This window comes from Drechmeria coniospora, chromosome 03 (genome assembly GCF_001625195.1).
Source record: "Drechmeria coniospora strain ARSEF 6962 chromosome 03, whole genome shotgun sequence".
Taxonomy (NCBI): Eukaryota; Fungi; Ascomycota; class Sordariomycetes; order Hypocreales; family Ophiocordycipitaceae; genus Drechmeria; species Drechmeria coniospora.
Window position 1 is genome coordinate 5,989,139 of NC_054391.1, and position 21,463 is coordinate 6,010,601.

The 21,463-nt window shown below is 57.9% G+C and overlaps 5 protein-coding genes across 5 annotated transcripts; 2 read left to right on the forward strand and 3 right to left on the reverse strand.

Annotated features, from left to right (window-relative positions):
• Positions 1–4,072: 4,072 nt before the first annotated feature.
• Positions 4,073–7,921, forward strand: DCS_07377 (uncharacterized protein; the record flags this gene model as incomplete). The annotated part of the gene is made up of 4 exons (XM_040804662.1): positions 4,073–4,412; positions 4,578–6,259; positions 6,339–7,745; positions 7,814–7,921. The coding sequence occupies 4 exons, from the start codon at positions 4,073–4,075 to the stop codon at positions 7,919–7,921; spliced, it is 3,537 nt and encodes a 1,178-aa protein (XP_040654766.1).
• A 521-nt stretch (positions 7,922–8,442) lies between these two features.
• Positions 8,443–10,583, reverse strand: DCS_07378 (NPL4 family protein; the record flags this gene model as incomplete). The annotated part of the gene is made up of 4 exons (XM_040804663.1): positions 8,443–8,709; positions 8,776–10,243; positions 10,321–10,445; positions 10,500–10,583. 4 exons carry the CDS (start codon positions 10,581–10,583, stop codon positions 8,443–8,445), a joined length of 1,944 nt encoding a protein of 647 aa, XP_040654767.1.
• A 988-nt stretch (positions 10,584–11,571) lies between these two features.
• Positions 11,572–12,396, forward strand: DCS_07379 (uncharacterized protein; the record flags this gene model as incomplete). Its single annotated transcript, XM_040804664.1, has 3 exons — positions 11,572–11,677; positions 11,769–12,070; positions 12,139–12,396. The coding sequence occupies 3 exons, from the start codon at positions 11,572–11,574 to the stop codon at positions 12,394–12,396; spliced, it is 666 nt and encodes a 221-aa protein (XP_040654768.1).
• Positions 12,397–13,164: 768 nt separating this feature from the next.
• Positions 13,165–13,710, reverse strand: DCS_07380 (beta-xylosidase; the record flags this gene model as incomplete). Its single annotated transcript, XM_040804665.1, has 1 exon — positions 13,165–13,710. One exon carries the CDS (start codon positions 13,708–13,710, stop codon positions 13,165–13,167), a length of 546 nt encoding a protein of 181 aa, XP_040654769.1.
• Positions 13,711–18,172: 4,462 nt separating this feature from the next.
• On the reverse strand, positions 18,173–20,677 carry DCS_07381 (origin recognition complex subunit; the record flags this gene model as incomplete). The annotated part of the gene is made up of 6 exons (XM_040804666.1): positions 18,173–19,327; positions 19,395–19,668; positions 19,724–20,164; positions 20,226–20,299; positions 20,349–20,567; positions 20,618–20,677. 6 exons carry the CDS (start codon positions 20,675–20,677, stop codon positions 18,173–18,175), a joined length of 2,223 nt encoding a protein of 740 aa, XP_040654770.1.
• Between the last annotated feature and the right edge of the window lie 786 nt (positions 20,678–21,463).

A 21,463-nucleotide genomic window follows, 5' to 3' on the forward strand; every position in this document is an offset into this window, starting at 1 on the left:
GAACCTTGGACAATCAATCTCCTCCATCGCTCGCGTTCATGAGGCGCCGCGACACCGTGACTCGATATGCCGGATGAATTCAGAAACTGGAACCAGTGAGGCCATCAAAGTCCATGTTAACAGGTCGTCACCCAGGAAGGCCCAAAGAACCTACACCGTAGTCTGGACGCGACAAACGGCCGACGCCAGCTGCAGAGTGGTCGCTGCTGCTCGCAGTGCTGACCACTGGTAGGAAGATTGTAGGGTTTCGGCAAGGAAGAGTGCGAGCCTGCGGGAGCCCTTCCCCCATGATCCTGACCTGGCAATTCCCCACCACTCGTCAGCGATTCCGGGAATTTGTGCAACCTCCCCCTCCCCCCGCCGTTTGGTGTGCCGCTCCTCCGACCGTGCGTCGGTGTTCTCGACCAGACGATGGAGCTCACTGGTTAGGCAGAGCTCGGCGTTGATCCATTCTTGGCGAACAAAGCTGTCGTTAGTACGCCGTGTATCCCAGGATTGGCGCAGCCGACAGAAGACTTGATGGTGATGCTTCAAGTACCAGCGTCGAGGTGACGGGAGCTTGACTAGACAACATATGAGCAACCCAGACGTGTCTACGGAGTACTTGTTGGGAGCAATCTGGCCATGGCCATGGTTTTCCATTCCGGAATCGATGCGGAAGATGTGCGCCAAGTGATGTGCGTTGACGCCGCTGATGCTGTCGGGCTAGCACGTCTCCCACTGTTCGCGGCGATTTGCGGTACGGTTGGCGAGCTGAAGCTTGCTTTGTTCACGTTTCGGAGATGATTGACCGGCAAGGATTCTCAGGATGATACAGAACCGGCCGTCAAGCTGCGCACAGTGATGCAATCGCATGGCCTCTCAGCGCCTCCACAACGACCTGAAGCCGAGAGGGGCTCTTTCGTTCGAGGTGGCGCCGAAGCCGCTGCTTCGAAGGCTCTGCAGCCACGGCCAAGTGCTTTACAACGCACCCGTGCTGGCTTCAATGTGGCAAAGGTCCCAGCCTTGCAAACAAGGAAATGGAGTGCTCGATGAGTACCTTTCACTGGGTGAGCTCGGGTACCTGAGCACGCGCGCTGATGTCAACGTGGCCGAGGCCTCCGCAATGCGAGGAAGGAAATAGAGTACTCGATGGGCACCTTCCGCTGGATGAGCACAGGCGCTGGCTGAAATATGACAAAGGTCCCAACGATGCGAAGAAGGAAATAGAGTGCTCGATGAGTAGCTTCGACTGGACAAGCATGGGCACTTGAACAGGGCGGGTGTTGGCTTCAATGTGGCAAAGGTCTCAACCAAGCAAAGCAGGAAATCACGTGCATCGCTTGATGAGACTTTCGCTGGATGAGCCCTTGAGTACTCCGTACATGTATCAATAATAATCGCCAGTATTCGAGCACGGAGTACGGAGTACTCTGTACAAGTACTATCTACAACTACAGTAAGTACAGTACTTACTTATACACTTACATGTACTTGCTGGTAGGTGGGCTTGCAACGTATTATATACTAGGTACCCAAGGTCTAGCACTGCCATGCTGGCCCTCCATTGAGATGTGAGCCTAGCTCCATCCATCTCTCTAGATGGCAAGAATGGGGATGGAGCGATTACCACCGAGAGAGGGCTTGCATGTGGCAGTTTTGGCTCTGGGGGCGGCGGTGTGACAGTTCAACTCCCCATCAGGTACCACACCACGAAGACGAAGATGGCAAAGTAGCGAGTTGGTGGAGTCTTCTACAGATCGATGCCGAAGAGTGCCTGCCAGTGCCCGTTCAAAGCACGGCGAACACGTCTGCATGTACGAGAATGAGGACTTGTACTTTTAATACAATTACACATCTAACTGCAAGGTAACGATAGAAAGACGGGGCACCCGCACAGCTACAAGCATGGATGTTAAAAGTAAAAAGCAGAGGGACTTTGATGGCATTTGTACTTTGTGTACTTACAGTACTCCGTAAGCACTCAAGTACGGAGTGCGGAGAACAGAGCAATACTGTACGGACAAGGAAGAAGGGATTGCAGGCGGCTGGCCCTTTGCCGTACATGCAAGTACTCGTACATGCATACTAACCTGTGAGTACTTACTGCACAAGTACAAGTGCATGTACTTGTAATAATTACTTGTACTATGTGCGGGCGAATACGGATGCCGTAATGCTAGCCCCAAGATTACATGTACTAAGTATGTACCTAGTCTGGCGCCGACAATGGAGTACGAATAAGGGGTAAAGTTTTCGGTCCAAGTGCCGAACCGGACCCTATCAGGACCAATGTCAAATGCCGACTCCCGAAGCCGACGCTTGACGCAAGTGCGAGAGCGAGTGCCGGCCTATATGATGACTCACACCCACAATGTGCCGTTCTCAGCGGCGCCCATGCAGCGTGGAAAGTCGGAAGGGCAGTTTCATTCGGAGCACGGTACCAGTGTACACCTACTCAGAACACCTACTACCATCGACAGACATACTGTAGCTGTACATGTCTAACAAGGATGTACATGTACTGTAAATACTCCGCTGAAGCGTGCAAATACCTCGAGGGGCTCGAACGTCTCTCCACTTCCCCCCCCCCCCCCCGACGCGAGGCACGAGAAAATGTGAGGGACGGAAGACGGAAACGGCTGGCTGGCTGATGACGACGGGCGCCCTGCCCTCAGCTTTCTCAATACAGTCATCAATGCAGATGGGACGGGACAAAGGGCCCTGAAGCACAAAGTACTGTACGGAGTACTTACTCCGTACATGCACTTCCCATGGTTAAAGTAGTTCCGCGCCGAGTACTACCCTGCCTGACATCAGGGGAAAGCAGGCAAGGCTCGCTGCGCGGAAATGAGCGACAACGGAAGGATGGATGACTGCAGTGGACGGAGACAAAATTGTCTTCTAGACTCCGCTGTGGTCAGGGCTGAGAGGGCTGTACTGTACTGTACAGTACATGTACTTACAACCACGTAGTAAGTACAAGTATACTTAAGTACCAAGTACTTACAGTAAGTGCACAGTACTTAAGTATTGTATTTGTAGTAGCCTGCTGGTCAGGGCTGCTGGTCAGGGCTGCTGGTCAGGGCTGTTGGCCAGGGCTCTCCGTCGCGGACTCGGGGTACCTCAAGTCTTGGCAGCGGCACTGAACGCAGGCACTTCTTGGCTGATCGTAGTTATCGCCGGCCCCTGGGCGTCAGACTAAACGAACTCGTCCTAGTGCGGCGACGACCCAGATCCTTCCTACGTCGACGGAGTACCGGTACATGGTACGGTTGGTTCGGTAGGCCTCTCGAGTGCTCGTGCTCGATACTGTACTTCAGTACGTGCAAATGATTGCAATATTGCATTTCGCACTGATATAAGCAGTCCAGAGAAATATCAAAGCAGACACGAGCAGACGCGATCCGAGTACCAGGAAGCGTTGTGTCCAAGTTGTGCTGCATACTAGTAGGCATGTTATGAGTACTAGGTATACATGTAGGTGTACTTGTACAGCGCACAAGAGCGAGCCACACCGTATTGTATGTACAAGTACGGAGTAGGCGGTGTAATTATGTACATGCAGCGGCATCTGTAGTTGTACTTATACAATTACTGTACTTACGTGTACTGTACTTACTTAGCATGGTGCCTGGTAATTGCTCATCGCTCGCTCCCGCCTCGAAGAAGGAATAGTGCACATGTACTGAGTACTTCCTTTACTCACTTGTGGTCATACTGCAAAGAGGTAGTGGGTACGCCCCTAACTTGGAGCTAAACCGGAAGGCCACTTTTTTTTTTCCCCCGAACCCGCTTCGTTTTTTTTTACGGCGACGACTGTATCACGCCAAAGCCAGCGTTATCCAATCCATGGCCAACCCATCCCACCCGCTTGCTCGCTGACTTCCCTCCTCTCTCACCCAATTCCTCATCCCCCTTTCCTCTCGACGACTTCGATCCTGTCGACGCACGCCCTCGACCCCTCCGCCGGTGTCGACCCAGCGACTCAATCGGCATCCCCCAAGGGCCAGGCTGTTTCCGGGACGGTGCACCCTCCGGAGCGTTGAGCTGAGCCCACGACGAGTCTGCCGCAACCCATCGCGCCCCCAACATGCCTCTCCCGGCCGCCCTCGCCGGTCGCGCTCCGGTCCTCTTCCGACACGGACGCCGCGTTCCTCAATCCTTTCCCAGGCTCGCCGCCCGCTCTCTCACCACGGCGACGCCCGCGAGCAGGTCCGCCGCCCTGCTGCGCCTCCAACCGTTGAAGCGGCTAGGCACCGTCTCCGTCCTTCGACCCTACAGCTCGGCCGCTCAGCAGTCGGCCCCCAACCCCAACGCCTACCTCGAGAGCGGCGTCATCAAACCTAAGCAGAACGTCGACGTCAAAAAGGTGCTCGTCATCGGCAGTGGCGGACTGGCCATCGGTCAGGCTGGTGAATTCGACTATTCCGGTCGGTCCCTCTTCCCTCCCCTCTGCTCTACTCCGAACCGCCCGCACGACCCTGTTTCTTTTTTTCAGCCGACACCGGCCTCGCCGTCTGTCGTCCCGTGACTCACCCTGACCGCCGCCTCCCTGCCCGTACCCATATCCTGCTGACGAGCCCTCGTCGCTCCAGGTTCGCAGGCGCTCAAGGCCCTCAAGGAGGCCGGTGTCGCTTCCGTTCTCATCAACCCCAACATCGCCACCATCCAGACGAACCATACGCTCGCCGACGAGGTCTACTACCTTCCCGTCACCCCCGAGTACGTCACCTACGTCATCGAGAAGGAGAAGCCCGATGGCATCTTCCTCTCCTTCGGCGGCCAGACGGCCCTGAACCTCGGTGTCGAGATGCAGCGTCTTGGCCTCTTCGAGAAGTATGGCGTCAAGGTCCTCGGCACGAGCGTCAGGACCCTCGAGCTTAGCGAGGATCGTGACCTCTTCGCCAAGGCTCTCGAGGAGATCAACATCCCCATCGCCAAGTCCATCGCCGTCGGCACCGTCGAGGAGGCCCTCGACGCCGCCCAGAAGGTCGGCTATCCCATCATCGTCCGTGCCGCCTACGCCCTCGGCGGCCTCGGCTCTGGCTTCGCCAACAACGAGGAGGAGCTCCGCAACATGGCCGCTCGCTCCCTCACCCTGTCTCCCCAAATTTTGGTGGAGAAGTCCCTCAAGGGCTGGAAGGAGCTCGAGTACGAGGTCGTGCGCGACGCCAACAACAACTGCATCACCGTCTGCAACATGGAAAACTTCGACCCTCTCGGCATCCACACTGGCGACTCCATCGTCGTTGCCCCTAGCCAGACTCTGAGCGACGAGGAGTACCACATGCTCCGCTCCGCCGCCATCAAGATCGTCCGCCATCTCGGCGTCGTCGGCGAGTGCAACGTTCAGTACGCCCTCCAGCCCGACGGTCTCGACTACCGCGTCATCGAGGTGAACGCCCGTCTCTCCCGCTCCTCCGCCCTCGCCTCCAAGGCGACCGGGTACCCTCTCGCCTACACCGCCGCCAAGATTGGTCTCGGCCACACCCTCCCCGAGCTCCCCAACGCCGTCACCAAGACGACGACGGCCAACTTCGAGCCCTCGCTCGACTACATCGTCACCAAGATGCCGCGATGGGACTTGTCCAAGTTCCAGCACGTCAAGCGCGACATCGGCAGCGCCATGAAGTCTGTCGGCGAGGTCATGGCCATCGGACGTACCTTTGAGGAATCTTTCCAGAAGGCCATCCGTCAGGTCGATCCCCGCTTCGTCGGCTTCCAGGGCGACAAGTTTGACGACCTCGACTTCGAGCTGCAGAACCCCACTGACCGTCGATGGCTCGCCGTCGGCCAGGCCATGCTGCACGAGAACTACTCGGTCCAGAAGGTCCACGATCTCACCAAGATTGACAAGTGGTTCCTCTACAAGCTGCAGAACATCGTCGACTGCACCCGCGAGCTCGAAGCCGCCGGCGGCCTGCAGGCCCTCAAGAAGGACCAGCTTCTCAAGGCCAAGAGGATGGGTTTCTCCGATCGCCAGATCGCCACCGCCGTTAAGAGCACCGAGGACGAGGTCCGCGCCCACCGGTTGAGCTTCAACATCCGCCCTTGGGTCAAGAAGATCGACACCCTCGCCGCCGAGTTCCCGGCCGACACGAACTACCTCTACACCACCTACAACGGCTCCACCCACGACGTCACCTTCGAGGACAAGGGCACCGTCATTCTCGGCAGCGGCGTCTATCGAATCGGCAGCTCCGTCGAGTTTGATTGGTGCGCCGTCAGCGCCACCCAGGCTCTCCGCGAGATGGGCGAGAAGACGGTCATGATTAATGTAAGCGGCGAGAAGCGTCCTCCCCTTTGCTTTCCTTTCCCGACTTCCCTCCTTTCTTCTGCGCTCGCCTGCTTTCGAGGTCTGTCGATCCCTGCTGACCTCCCTCTTGTTTAACCCGGAAACCATGTCCACCGATTACGACAGCGCCGACAAGCTGTACTTTGAGGAGCTCAGCTACGAGCGAGTCATGGACATCTACGAGTTGGAGCAGGCCTCGGGCGTGGTCGTCTCCGTCGGTGGCCAGCTGCCGCAGAACATTGCCCTCCGTCTCCAGGAGACGGGCGGCGCCAAGGTGCTGGGAACGGACCCCAAAGATATCGACAAGGCCGAGGATCGCCAGAAGTTCTCCGAGATCCTCGACAGCATTGGCATCGATCAGCCTGCCTGGAAGGAGCTGACCTCGGTCAAGGCCGCCGAGGACTTCGCCAACGAGGTCGGCTATCCCGTCCTCGTTCGTCCCAGTTACGTCTTGTCCGGTGCCGCCATGACCGTCATCCGGAGCAGGGAAGACCTCAAGGACAAGCTGGAGGCGGCAAGCAATGTTTCTCCCGACCATCCCGTCGTCATCACCAAGTTCATCGAGGGAGCTGAGGAGATCGACGTCGACGGTGTCGCATCCAATGGCGAGCTCGTCATTCACGCCGTCAGCGAGCACGTTGAGCAGGCTGGTGTGCACTCTGGTGATGCCACCCTCGTCCTGCCCCCCGTGAACCTCGACGCCACTACCATGGAGCGCCTTAAGGACATTGCCACGAGGGTCGCCAAGGCCTGGAGCATCACGGGCCCCTTCAACATGCAGATCATCAAGGCCGACAATCCCGACGGCGGTGAGCCTCTGCTCAAGGTCATCGAGTGCAACCTCCGTGCCTCTCGATCATTCCCCTTCGTCAGCAAGGTCCTCGGTCTCAACTTCATCGACGTCGCTGCCAAAGCCCTCGTAGGCAAGAATGTTCCTGCACCGACTGATCTCATGGCTGTCAAGCGTGATTACGTTGCTACCAAGGTCCCTCAGTTCTCCTGGACCCGTCTTGCCGGTGCCGACCCCTTCCTCGGCGTCGAGATGTCGTCTACCGGTGAGATTGCTTGCTTTGGCAAGGATCTTGTCGAGGCCTACTGGACCTCTCTCCAATCGACCATGAACTTCCGCATGCCCGAACCTGGCGAAGGTCTCCTTTTCGGCGGCGAGGTCTCCAAGCCTTGGCTGACGCAGGTTGCCGACTACGTCGCACCGCTTGGATACAAGATGTACGCCGCCAGCGAAGACGTCAAGCGCTTTATCGAGACTACTTGCAAGCACAACGTCACCGTCGAAGTCATTGAGTTCCCCAAGGAGGATAAGCGCGCACTCCGCGAGGTGTTCAAGAAGTACGACATCCGCGGCGCCTTCAACCTGGCCCTGGCCCGTGGCAAGACGACGATGGACGTCGACTACATCATGCGTCGCAACGCTGTAGACTTTGGTGTTCCCCTGTTCATGGAGCCCCAGGTATGTTCCAACCTGGCCCGTCCCACCCTTACTATCGTGATGCAGCAAAACTCTAACAGTCCTCCTAGACCGCTATTCTCTTTGCCCAATGCATGAACGAGAAGCTTCCTCGCAAGGAGGGCATCCCGTCCGAGGTCCGTCGGTGGTCCAATTTTCTGGGCGGCAAGCCGCTGTAATTTGACGGCCCCGCTCGGTTGAGACCGCAGAGGCAAGTGAGCTGGCGTTGTTTGTCTTTCCTGTGGCCATTGTCATCCATTGAGAACGGAGACTCCCTCTAGTTACGAATTCGCTCCCCCCCCCACCCCATCTTCCCCCAGGCCTCCCTTCCCATTTCCTCCCACCCTTTTTGCTTCGTTTTTGGGGAGGGACCAAAAGTTGGCCGTGCTTCATCGCCGGTGAGAGTGGCATTCTGTAGATAGATTTGCTTGGAAGTAGAAGAAGCTATTTCACCTGGACGATGCGATATTTGATTCGTGGATGATAACCCCGTGTTCCATGATCTATTTTGTGTGAGGAACAAAGAAAGCTCTCATCTGACATGTATCCCCCCTGTGCGTTCCTGGACTGGTCTGCCAACCCGGTTTCCCGCATACACACAGAACATTTACGGACGACAGGGGCCATGAGCGCCCATTAACACAGCTGCCGCCGACCCGATCGTCCTTGATCGCTCCTCCGTGAAGTTTAATGAAATTCATTACTCAAGAAGCTTCCGGTCCAGCTGGTGAGTGTCGTTCAGCCTGAAGGCGGCAAATCGCTTAGCAAGAGGCTCGCCGGTCTCTGACGTGGGGGGTTTTTCCGACGACGCGAAATCGTCGACATGTTCCCGAGAACGTTTGGGGATGCGCTCACCGGTCGATTGGAGAATGGCCTGCAGTGTCTGCCAACCCTCTGTGGAACGAAGTTGGAACGAGTCGGCGAGATCATGCTGGCTCGCTACGCGACATAGGAGCGCGAACTCGTCCTGGGGCGACATTAGCAGAGTCCGGCTGGGGCGGGGGACAAGGTCTTGAAGTCCTCATGCACGAACCTTGGAGAGAATACCAAGCTTGACAAGGTAGCATAGCAGATGAAAGTTGGAGACTTCCTGAAGGTTGTCGCTGGGTTTCATGGCGGAGCCGGCTTTGAGCGTCTTGGCCAGCGATGAGTGCTCCTGAACCTCGCCTAGGAACTCGCGGTTCTCGATGGGGAAGTCTGTCTGGGTGAACGCCGGCCGAGGTGAAGCTGGGAAGCCGTGCGTCAAGGTGACGAAGAGGTACTCGACTGGAAATGAGGGCTTGGCATTCTCCTGGACGTTGGCGCCATACTCGTTCACCTTGCGGTAGAAGACTTCGGGAATGTATCTTGTCCGACTGATAGAGCCGTCGTCCTCCTCTTCGTCTCGAACGAGCATGACAGTCGGGTCCGCAGAGGGCTCGACGATGTTTGCCCGTACCATCTCGACCGCATCGTTGGACATCTGGTACGACGATATTGCGATTTCGCCTTGCTCGTTGCCCGAGATGACGCAAGTGACAAAGTTGGAGCCGAATCGACCAGTGTCGCTCCACTTTGAAGCTTTCGGATGCTGAGCCTGAAGCCTCGACGAGAAGCATATTTCAAGCGAGGATAGAAAGTAGGAATCAGCGTGACGCTTGCAGATGACCCGGCCATCGCTCTGACCAGCATCCAGCAGATCTGTCCAGATGACACCAACGGGCTCCAAGTCGCACAGCTGGGCCACCTCGACAACCTCCCTCTGGTTTTCCCACGGATTCATGGTAAGGCCGTCAGGCTCGTTGTTCTGTGGTGGCTCGTAGATGGCTTCAACGACAGTTTTTACGCCGAGAGGGACTTCCAGGTACTCGGTGTACTTGCCATACAGAAACCCTATTCGTTGGCACCCAGTCTTGCGCCAGGCGTCTATGAAGTTGTCTATGATGGCAGGCGATGCAAACTCGACGTGGTCGACCATGCGAAAAGGTTGCGGATTCAGCGTAATGGCGCTTGGCTGGCATTTGGAGCAGACACCTTCGGGCCACGGCGGGTGACCCGTCGGACAGTCCCGTCTCACTCGATAGTACGGCTCAACCAACGGGGGGATGTAGGAGCCCCCCAGCTCAGGTTTGTTAGTCGAAGCGTTAATCTTTCGAAGGTACGAGTGAAACGAGGGATATTTGATGCCCTTGTCGGCGAGGTATGCCGGGTCGAAAGGATCCATGGGCTGACAGTTGTCGCACATTCCTTTGGAGCCGTGGCGGCACATCCTGTCACGCTGGCGTGGGATCTTTCCATCAAGTCTATCTAGCCGGTTGTCGAGGGCAGACTGTCTGACGACTTCCCATGGCTTTGAGATCGTTGTTATTCTTTCGGGTTTAGGATCGATCGGGCCGTCCTCGGTGGGGAGGACGGGTTTGCCATTAAGGCGTGCCGAGGTGGCGACGGCGGAAGCATCACCGTTGGCGGCTCCATGAGCGGAAGATATATGCTGATAGTTGATGAAGATGATATCGCCGTGCCTGGTGTGTTGGTCAGAGTGTGCAATCAACGAACGATGGCAGCCAAGGAGACGGCGACGAGGATCTCAAAAACATACTTGAGCCCGATCTGAGCGACCTTGAAGCTGGGGATGTCCGTCAGCTTCTTTGCGTCTCCCCCGGTCGGAGCATTCGACAAGGTGACAGTGCTCGGATCAACGGTACTCGGGAGCTGAGGTAGCAGCTGCGCATGTGTGATTAGTGGGCGAGGCCAACAAGTTGGGGAACCGACACTCACTTGCTGACCCAGCTCACCAAAGCTCGATGTCGGCTCAACGGTCAAGCGGACCATGCCATCGGGCCCGCGAAGGCGCAGAAGCATGATGAGCGGCGATGATTTCCCTGTACCGCAGGCCCAAGGCTAGCCGGTGTCAGAACCTTGGGATTTTGGTTAGGTGGTGGTGGAGGATTTGATGCTCCGTCGTTTGCCGAGAGTGAGTTGGTCTTGCGGGTTGGGGTATGGCAATTCGCCTGGCGAGGAATTCGGGTGAACTCAAAGCACGAGTGGCATGTTTGGCAGATGATATCGCGCTGGTGTGACGGTGAGAGCTTGGTACGTGGTATGGGTAGACATTGACGACGGATGGTTGGTCGTGGAACTCTGATGACGAATACTGTAGCTTGGTAGTAATATTAAGGTGTTAGTATTGCATAACGGATACGGAGTACTCCGTAATACAGTACAGAGTACCTCACTGAAGCACATTTGGCGTCATAATGCCCGAGTGGTGCCTGGGTGCAGGCGAGGAGGGGGGGCTGCCAGTTAGTCAGCTGGAGAAACTTCGGGCCGGCGTTATGTGACTGACGGCACACGCCAGCAGGAGTAAGTACTTACTGTACTCCGCAAGTACTTGCTTGTATTGTAGTTGTATTAATACTTTGTACGGAGTATTGCGAGGAAATGTTGTATGGTGTATCTGCGGTACTTAGTGTACGTAATGACAGCACTACATTTAGCACGGAGTACCTCGTACTTGTACATGTACTTACAACTACTTACAGCAGGAGGATCAGGGGAGCAAGTATGGAGCGTTAGGTACTCCATCCTGTACCTCGTACTGTACGGAGTACATGAGTAAGAAATAAATGTTACCAGGCTGGCATGTAATACTCCCCATGCTCTCTCGCACACTGCGCTGACATTGGCAACCATACGTCCATGGCAGTCCAGTCCACTTCAACAACACCTTGACAGCAGTTTCCTCTCGCCTCTCGCCACTTTCTTTCCTTGCCATAGGACCGCCACAGGGCAGCCGCTACAGCCAAGCTTCCTTCGGTCAGTTGAAAGTCATTGGCTCACTCTGACGAACATGTTCGGCATCGACTGGATGGGCCTGGCCCTCCCCTTGGCCTACCTGTTTGTCCTCGGCGGCGCGCTGATGACATTCTCGACCATCTACCGCAAGCGGAAAGCCGGTACGTTCTTTCGCTTCCAGGGCTGAGCCAGGAAACGGCGCACGCACCGCGAGCCAAAGGCATGCTAACGTCAGGCCTTGACGGATAACAGCCGAAAGCGCGAACCTGGCGCCGTGGTTTGGCCCCAATCTGCAGCGCAACATCTATCTTTCCCTTCTGCACATGGGCCCCGAAGAGGGTCAGGGAAAGAGCCCGCGCGTGCCCGAGAGCGTCCTCAAGGCGGCGCTCCTGCGGCGTGCGGTCGAAGACATCGAGCGACTGATCCAGATCAAGATGGCGAAGCAGGCCTGCAGCTCGCTGCTGCTCCGGGGCAGCGTCGGGGACGATCTGTGGCAACGTTTCCAGAGGGCCGAGAAGGAGATGGAGGAGGAGCTGCGCGACGTCGTGCAGGAGGTATGATGTTTCCACGGTCCCTCGTGCGCAGGCACCGACTTTGTTTGCTGACTTTGGGCTTGCTGCAGGCCAACGCTCTCGCACCCAACTGGGGTCCGACCATCTTCCAGTCCGCGCACGAGATCGCGGCCAACACCAAGCTGCGCGAGCGGCTCGAGGAGATTGAGGCTCAGGCGGCGTCGGAGAAGCAGTGGTGGGAGAAGAGGAGGGGCCAGATCCAGAGTGAGTTCATGAAGGAGCTTGATACGTCGGCGAAGGGCGTCAGTGAGGACGACGCCGTCTTGGTCGAAACACCAGGCAAGAGCGGCAAGAAGGGCAGGAAGTGAGGGCGTGCACCGGGGCGATGCATCCCGGCCGCCGTGGTTGGGAGTGCCGGTGCACCGCGGTGTTGTACGATGCACACTTGTCACATCTGTACGTCGACACACTACATTACACAGCTGGTTGAGTGGAAGGTCTGGCCGGCACATGTAGGCGGTTTTTTACGAGACGCCACCAGGATGGCATGGCAGTTTTTCCCTTGCGCCCACTCCCCAGAGTTGGTTCGTTGCAAATAGAAATGACATACTTCGAGGTCCAAGAGCGGAGAGTCAAATTCATGGAAACGCTCCACAGGTTGCTCGAGTGGAAGCTGAGATTGGGGTTGGATCGGAGGCGAGGTCCAGCTCGACTCGACGACACGGATGCACAGGCACAACACAAGCGGTGGGTTCGGATGATGAGGGATGGGATGTAAATAGGGGAAGATAACGTGACATTGCTGTGTGTTCTCTATGTAAAAAATACCAAAAACCTTCGGCGCCAAGCGAAACCGAGAATGCAGTCGCTTCTCCGATGCTGCGCGGGCGAAGGCGTATGTGGGAATCTACCCACAGGGCTCGCAAAACACGCCAAAGAAAGAGAGCCAACTCCAGTCTAGGGTGTAGAGTAGAGGGACGCGCGAGTCGTTACGCGAAGATGAAGAATATGAAGAGAGGGTGAAGAGAGAGGCAAGAGGGGACGGGGAGAGGAGAGTTCTCCCGGTCGGTGCCGACCCCGTTGGCGATGCCCCTCTCGTTGGCTTGCCGAGCGAGGAACGACGCAGGCAACCACCACTACCAGGGGTTCAGCTTTCGGCGCCAGACTTCGTCGTCGGCGGCGGCGGCGGCCAGCCTCGTGTCCTCGGCAATCTCGTCCTCGGACCGCAAGCCGCCCATGATGGCGGCGACGTCGGCGGGCGAGCCGGCGTCGTCGCAGCCCCGCAGGCCGATGAACCTGCCCATGCGCCGGCGCTTCTCCTCGAGCGGCAGGTCGGAGCGCCAGGCGATGGGACAGGGATACTGCGTGGTCCAGGAACAGGGCGTGCGCTGGTGGTAGAAGACGGCGAGGCTCTCGAGCTGGTCGTCGGTGAGGAGCCAGAACTGCAGCACGTTCCGGGGGAAGTGGGCGTGGACGGCACCCGTCGTGAGCTGGACGAGCGGGGAGAGGGGTAGGGCCATCTGTCGGAGCTTGTGAGCCAGCTGGGGATTGCAGCGGGCTAGGTGGTGAAGGCGGGTGGTGGTGATGTTGGCCATGTTGGCTATGTTGCTGCCGCCGTTGGGAGCCGCCGACGGCGGTTGCTGCTGCTGCTGTTGTTGTTGATGGCGACCCATCATGGTCATTTTGGCCTGCTGTGCAAGCCCGATCCGTGTATCCTCGAGCGTTGCCTTTCCAACGACGGGCACGACGACAGGCCCGTGTAGAGACGATAGTGCGCGGTTGTCGAGCTGTCGACGAGCCGGCTCTCTATCCAGGAGCACAGACTAGAGCAGAGACGGAGATGAATTTCCTCGGCTAGTTCCGACGATGACAATGCGATGATGGTGATGTCGACGGTGATGTCGACGGTGATGTCGATGGTGATGTCGATGGTGATGTCAATGGTGATGCTGGGTGACTTCTATTGCTTGCTCCAAGGGGCGAGTGGAACAAATGGACGAGCGAGGAGGGAGTGAAATAACGACGAGCGAGAAGTGACCGTCGCAGCAAGCATGAAAGAACAGCTCTGTTGTCTTCCGTTGTTCTGTCCCTCTGCCAGCGGGGAGGAAGCGGGAAGGGATGTGCGAAGAAAGGTAGAGGGTATTCAACCAAGCCGCAGGCGCGTCGTGTGAGAGTGGGGATGTTGCGAGAGGAGGTTGGTGATTCTTCGACGACGCTCAGAGTCGGAGAGAATCAGGAAGCAAGAACAACGAGTTTCGCGCGTGCGTCCGTCCGTCCGTTGGTTCGTCCTGGTTGGTTGTGTGCCGGTCCAGCAGCCGATCGATGCAGAGGGGTGGAAGGACGAGGAGGGGGGGGGGGGGGGGGTGATGATGGTGAAAGGAGAAGGGGAAGAATCTAGAAAGGGAGTCGAGTCGACGAGTGTGACTGACTGCCCGCCGTACCTTTGCCTGCCTGCTTGCCTTCGGGAACGAACAACTGCACCGGTCGAGAAGAGAGACCAGGCCAGGGCTCTCGTATATGTATCCAGGACGGTCGAGATGCGGCGGCGGCGTGCGAGGAGGAACAGGAAACGGGTACGGATACGTGGACGTCGGTCGTCCGTCTGCGAGCCAATGCCCCGGAATCGTCATCTCTCTGCCGCACGCGGCACCCCTCCAGGCGTCGGGGCCAGGCGCGGGCGCTGGTGCGGTGCGGCAGGTGCGGTGCAGGAGAGGCTGTCTACCTCTTGCCACGGCGGGCGGGTGCGTGGCCGGTGGGCAGGAGCCAGCGGTGGAAGGTACGTACCGGGCGCCATGCACTCCACAGCACCTTCCATCTTTCCCATCTTCCACTCTCCGGCCTATACAATAAGGCTGGGGGAGGGGAGAAAAGAAAGCGTGCGTCTCGGTATGTCTCGACGAGCGCAGCCATGACCAGCCAGATCCATTGTTCATCTCTGCCGTTCTGGCCAATGCCGCCCCCATCCACCCTCCCCCCCACCCCCCTTCCGCCGTTGGCGTGGCTGCCTCTGGCGCGGCCATTTGTTTGATGGCGGTGGAGCCGGCCGGTGGGGCCCCGGGGGACGCGGTGGGGGAGGGGGGTTGTCTTCGGATCAGTGCCGTTTGCGACAGCCACGAGCACGAAGCCGGGGCCTTTTTGGGGGTCCTTCCAGCGAGCGCGCCGCAGGGGGCGGGGGCCGGGGGCGTTCCCGCACCCCAACTTGTCGCCAGCTCGGTCGGTACCGGTACGGAGTCGGTTGGCCACAGACTCCCAAATCATGGGCCCGACGACACACGACGACGCACGCGGCGGCTCGAACCCAACGTGGAACCCTTGGACGGAACCTTGTTCGGCTCCGACCCTCTCTCTCCGTCGTCCTTGCTCGCTCCGCAGGTCACGTACTCGTTCGTGCACTTCTCGTCGGTACAAGTACCTGTCGACTCGTCAACCGCACCGGGTCGTCGATTGCGACTACTTGTTCTCCGTGTACAGTACTCTGTGTACTCCGTGTACTCTGTGTACTCCGTGTACTCCGTACTCCGCGCACCACGTGCATGTTTGCATGAATGTTCGCCGACGCCTTCGAGTGCCGTACCTAGATAGGTACTCGTTCCCGGTACTCCGTATTACTTGCTCGACCGACTCCATACTTACTGGCCAGCGTTGATTGTCATGAACATGCATCGTCGTCGTCGCGGGCCGACGACAACCGCCGAGCACGACGGGACGCGACGACGGGAACGCATGCCCACGCTCATGCTCTCCTGTCTCTGTCGTGTCTTGGCTCCTGTCTTGTCGTGTCGTGTCTTGTTCCTGTCTTTGTCTCCTTCGACGGTTGCGACGGACGCAGACGCCCTGGTGAGACATTCCGTCACCCTTCATATCCTCCATTCTCCCATCACCGCTCCGTCACGGGTTGCGGCCGAAGCCGGCTGCGACCCAGCCGAAGCCAGTGCCTTGCTCATTCTCTTTGGGTTTGCCCGCTCTGCCCGCTGAGGCCGGAGGATCCGTCCCCGGCTTCGGTGATGCGTGCTCGCATCGGAGTGCCTGCACCAAGGTACGCACCGCCCAATGCAACGCGCGCAGGTACTGTACATGTGCTGTACCTGCGTGCGGCACGGCGCACTGTGCCATCCGTACGGGCACCGCACTCGCTCCTCTTATCCCCGATGCCCAGCGCTCTGCGAGTCCTTGCCAGCCCTGCAGGCACTGGCCGCGGCCAGGTGCAGACGCGCGCTGCAATCTGCGGTAACTTGTACGCATTTGCTTGCGCTTGCACCGTCGCACATGTCTGTCTGTCGTCCGTCCGACCGTCCGTCACTGCGTCCGTGTCGCCGTCTACATTGGCGTCTACTTGCATAGTGCAGAGCCACTACCATGTCTCTCGGCCTGCCATCATCCCGCAGCGGATGGAAATAACGCAGCAGGCCGGCCAGCCGTTCGTCGCCACATCCCGGCGCCAGTGGCTGGTCCTGGGGGGCAGCATCACCGACCACCAGCCCCTACGGATACCTCCTAAGAGAAATCACTAATACCACCTAAACTAAGCGAGCGAGTGTCCGTCTAGTCCCTGCGAATACTATAGGCGATGCGTGTTCTTACTCCGTACCTCCATTCCGTGACTACGAAGTAATACCTGTAACCTAGGAAGCACGAACGGCCCTCCTATTCGCTGCAGTACTTATTATGTGCCGACCTCAGCGGTAGGTACTAGGTAGGTATCTGCTGCAGTGCCATCATAATCGGAACTGGTGTGAGCATGATGAACCAGTACCTGCCCGTCTCTGCCAACGTCCTCTCCAGTTTCTCTCTTGACATGCCGCTTCTGCCCTCAACCTTGGAAGCACCGTGCTCATGAGCGGTGGACTGTGGTACGTGTACGGTGTGTAAGCCGTGTTCAAATACTACTCCGTGGCAATGTGCATCTTACCGGACGTGCACATTGGCACGCGAGGAATTGTATTCTTTAGCGCAGCAAATACCCACTACCTGGGCCGCATCTTGTGACGCCCACATCTTGGGTCACCAGCTTGAGCTCGTGTATGCTATGCGAAGGACCCCTACTGTACAGCAATTGCTCCGTACAACTACTCTACTACTGTAGTACGGAGTACTCCGTACTTCTTTGCAATACTCCGTACCTACCATTGAAGTTAGTAGCTTGACTTGCCGATAGCCTACAGCACGTTGCGTGCTGCAAGTGCACCTACACCAACCACCCCTGCTCGCCTCCCACCCAGGTGACGGGCCAACAAACGGTCCCAAGACATTCATTCATTCATCTCATTTATTCATCGAGACATTTCCGTCCACCCACGCCGTTGTCCGTAGGCCCCATCGCGCCACAGATTCCTGCTGTCTCTCTCTTGTTTCGGACTGTCCAATTTTAGCACCCACCCCGACCTCCCGACCTGCGCTCTGCTCTCTGCTCGCCGTCGTGGTGAGCACCCAACTTCCTTTATCAGCAAGTCTCCCCCGCGCCCTGACGCCTCTCTCGCCGCCCCTCCGACGCCCACCTTATTTCCCACCGCCAGCACGGGGCAGATGAACCCAGCCGCCTAGGGCCGCAATCGACGTAGCAGACAAAGACACTCCCTCCGTTCATCTCATCGAATGGCCACCCATCGTGAAGCAAGTCAACTTTCCATTCCGAATCCGAGCCCGTCACGAGCAATCCCATGGCGGACGTCCGTCCACCCCGCCTCCTCACCTCCAAAAATGGCGAGAGTGCGGAGCGATGACCACGGTTTTCGTGTCATCAATCATCTGATCTGACATGGTAAGATTGGCATCCGTTTTCTTATTTCGTCCACCGACGGTGTTCTCGTCCTCGCAAATGGTCCATCGCCCACAGCGCCACGAGCCGATCGGCAGATGCCGCCATTTCTAGAACAGGCCTCGTCGCTCACCGTACGCGGTCGCCTGCCTCGCGCTCTGATTGCCTCCGTGATGCGCCGAGACCGCACACGACACCTTGCGCAATGCCCATCCATACCCATCCAAGCCCGCGGCGCGCGCCCACCCCGTCATGCTGCGGCCCTTGCGCGAAGCCAAAGCGGTCATCGCAATCAGACGCCAGCTTGGCTCCTCCGACGCCCGCCGTGTCCTGCTGGCCTGTGCCTGTCGAGCACGACAGCGCCGCTAGGCTGCCGCCGCCGCCGCCGCTCAGAGCCACCTCACCTTGGCCATGTGGTCAACCTTCTTCCGGCTCGCCCTGACAAATCCCAGCGCCCGGAGCTCGGCAAGGCCGCGGTAGAAGGCGACGAGCGTCCTGCCCTCGTCGCCGTCCTCCCCATCGTCGTCGGCTTTGCGGCCGCTCACGAGCGCGTGGAATGCCGACCACAGGTCCGACGCGTTGATCAGGCTCCCTGTCTCGAGGTACAGCTGGTAGAGGATCGACGTCGCCGGAAGCGTCGGCTGGAGGCCACCCTCGTCCGCCTTGCAGCATGTGCAGGCCAGGTAGTCGTGCGGCCGGCCGAGGCAGCGCTCGAAGACGGCCCTTGGTCGGGGCACAAAGACTTCGCGCCCCACCGTCCTGGAGTCGTAGAGCCAGGACTCGGAGAAAAGCACGTCGCTGGCGTGCGGCCGTGAAAAGTGCGTCGCGAGCATCTCCGTCACTTCGTCCACAATCTCCGTCAACTTCTTGTCCTCGTCGCGCAGGGCGGCCGAGTCCTGGCTCAGCTGGACCCGCTGGGCGATGACCGTCGTGCGCATCACCTTGCTCTGCCCGTTGTACTTGCTCCTCAGAGCGAAACCTTCCCTCTCCGCCGTCGCTCTGAGTTTCTCGAGCCCAACGAGCCGTGATTCGAGAGCGGCCTGGAGCTCGATGTCGCCTTCTTCCTCGGACGCGTCAAGATGGAGGCTCGCCTCGCCTTCCCTCAGCAGGCTCGCGACGCGTGCTATGAAAGCTGCGAGCTCCTCGGCACCCATCCGCCGGATGCAGCCGACGATTTCGGACTGCTCCGATATCTGGACACCCTTCGCCATGACACTGACATAGGCCCTCGAGAACGCGCCATGCTGCGCGCCGGCGGCCTCGAGAATAAGTAGAAACCTCAAAGCGCTTCCAAACCACCGTTGTCGTTCTTTCCCACCGTCTCGCACTTTGGCGAGAAGGTAGTCGTCGTCTTCAATGAGCGACTTTGCGTGAGCGAGGGAGCTCTCGTCACCGAGCTCGACGGCCGCCTCCACGTGACTTCGGAATGAGGGCACGTTTCGAAGCGATTCGATGAGCTGCGGCTGAACAAGGTCTCCTTTCCACGCATCAGGGTAAATGGTCAGGCTCAACGGATTGGCGTAAAAATGGCACATGTACGCGTACTACGTATTCTGGTTAGCCTTTCCATGCCGCAGCCATTGCGTCGGCCCGCGTTGCGCTCGTACTTACTTTGAGTGAGCTGATGAAGGCCTGGATGCCGGCGATGTGGTCATGCTGCCGATCCAGCATGCTCCGGAGCAGCGGCGCTCCCAGCCGCAGTGGCACGTCGCAGGCGGCGACGGCGCCTCTGAAGACCGTTTCCAAGATCGTTCCCGTCTGAACGCAATCGAACTGACCGCCGTAGAGTAGGCGGCAGGCTGATTTGAGCAGACGGGCCTGAAGAAGCTCCACCGAGGTGGCGATGCCAAAGAGCAGCGTGAAAGGGATGCGAGGACGCCATGAGCTTTCGTCTGTTAGCAGCCGGAAGTCACAGGACGTAGGAGGAGAGGATGGCGTACTGGAAAAGAGCAATGAGGTCAGAAATGAGCCCGCTATCGAATCCTTCGCTATCTTGAAAGGCGACAAATACGTGTTCACACGCTTGTGTCCCGAGAGACGCCTCGAGCGCTTCAAGGTCATAGTCGAGATACCGCCGACCCTGCGGCGGGTCAGTCAAAGGGCTCATTTGTGCGGGGAGCTTACGGACCTCAAGGCCAGAATCAACTCTCACGCCCTCATCTTCATCGTCAACCACATCCACAGCCACATCTTTGGAAGCCGTGGCATCTCGAATCGTCCGTTTAAGAGCTGCTTTCAACGTCATGGCCTCCGAGGATCGAAGGCGCACGATCCTACTGGCAGACAAACGCTGCAGCGTCTCTGACAGCTGTTCAAATAGCAGGTCCTGGGACGCAATATTTGGTCCGGTGATGATAAAGGCGGCTGGAATTTGATCCATGCTGTGGAAGGCTCAACAAACCGCCACGCCAACCCATAATCTCCTCTCTCAAGTGCACTTACCACGTTGACTTTGCGGCAGCCACAAAGCTTGAAACCTGATCCAGCGTGGCCGAGTTGGCATCTCGCAGTATTCCCTAGACCCATCAGCTTCGTAGGAAAGCCAAGGGACCGTTTGTAGCACACCTGTATGCGCTCGTCTACGACGGCCCAACTTTCGGCGAAGAGCCGCTGCCGCAGACGCGCACACTCCAACTTCTCCGTGCCGTTGAGAAGTGGCACAAACAACGGGGCTATTTCGGTTGCATCGGACTTTCTCTTCGTCTGCTTCGATATCTTCCGCCGCTTGGTCGGCCGTTCTTGCTGAGCCACATCCTCGTCCTCGAGGTCGAAAACGTAGGCGACCTGGTGCAGTCGTAAGCAAAGGATTGACCCGAGTTGACGTGGTACATTACCTGATGATCCTCTTGCGTAAGCGCATCTCGGTTTTCGATCCCATCACTCATGATATGCATCGTGTCGAAAGCGCAGGGCACTGAAGGATTCCACACCAACTCCTCGGCGAGGATGGTCGTTGGTGGTTCATGGTATGTGGAGGATTGATAAAGTAGGTGGCTAGGTAGGTCGGTGGGTAATAGTGGTTGCCATCAGTGTACCGATGTACTGTAATTAGCTAGCTGGCAAGTGCAGTATTATTTATTAGCTTGACTAGGGTCGGACGGAAAGGCGTACAGCAAAGCAAGTATATATAGTGCCGTCGCCGCAACACGATTTCTCGCAAGGTACCATCACCTAACCCGTGCAGTCAAGACATGAACGCGATAGTATTAAATAACAATTAATACAGCACACCTTCCAGTCAACCTTGCGTTGTGGAAGGCGTCGGCCGCCCAGCCCTCCGCTCCCGAGAAAGCACATCTACTGAAGTGGCAAGAACCATCGTTTGTAGTTGGGAAACGCTGCGGTTTCCCCTTGCAGACTTGGCTGCCATGAACCCAGGGCCGGCAACGCTCCATGGCAGCGTAGGGTGAGTTCCTCGCACTGCTTGTAGTATAGGATTCATAAATACGATACCAAGGATCGGGGTGCCGCCGTGCGCATACCAACCACCAAGACATGATCGTTCCAATTCCAAGACGAGCGATGGTAGGCTTCTCGAGGTTCCACGGGAGACGGTAGACGGCCGCCCAACTGATGGGTGGGCAACCAGTTATACCTGTGCACCCCAAGTTGAACCCGAATCGTACTCCTTCTCGGATAGACAACTATCGCACCCCAGAGTTCTTTCATCAAAATTCATT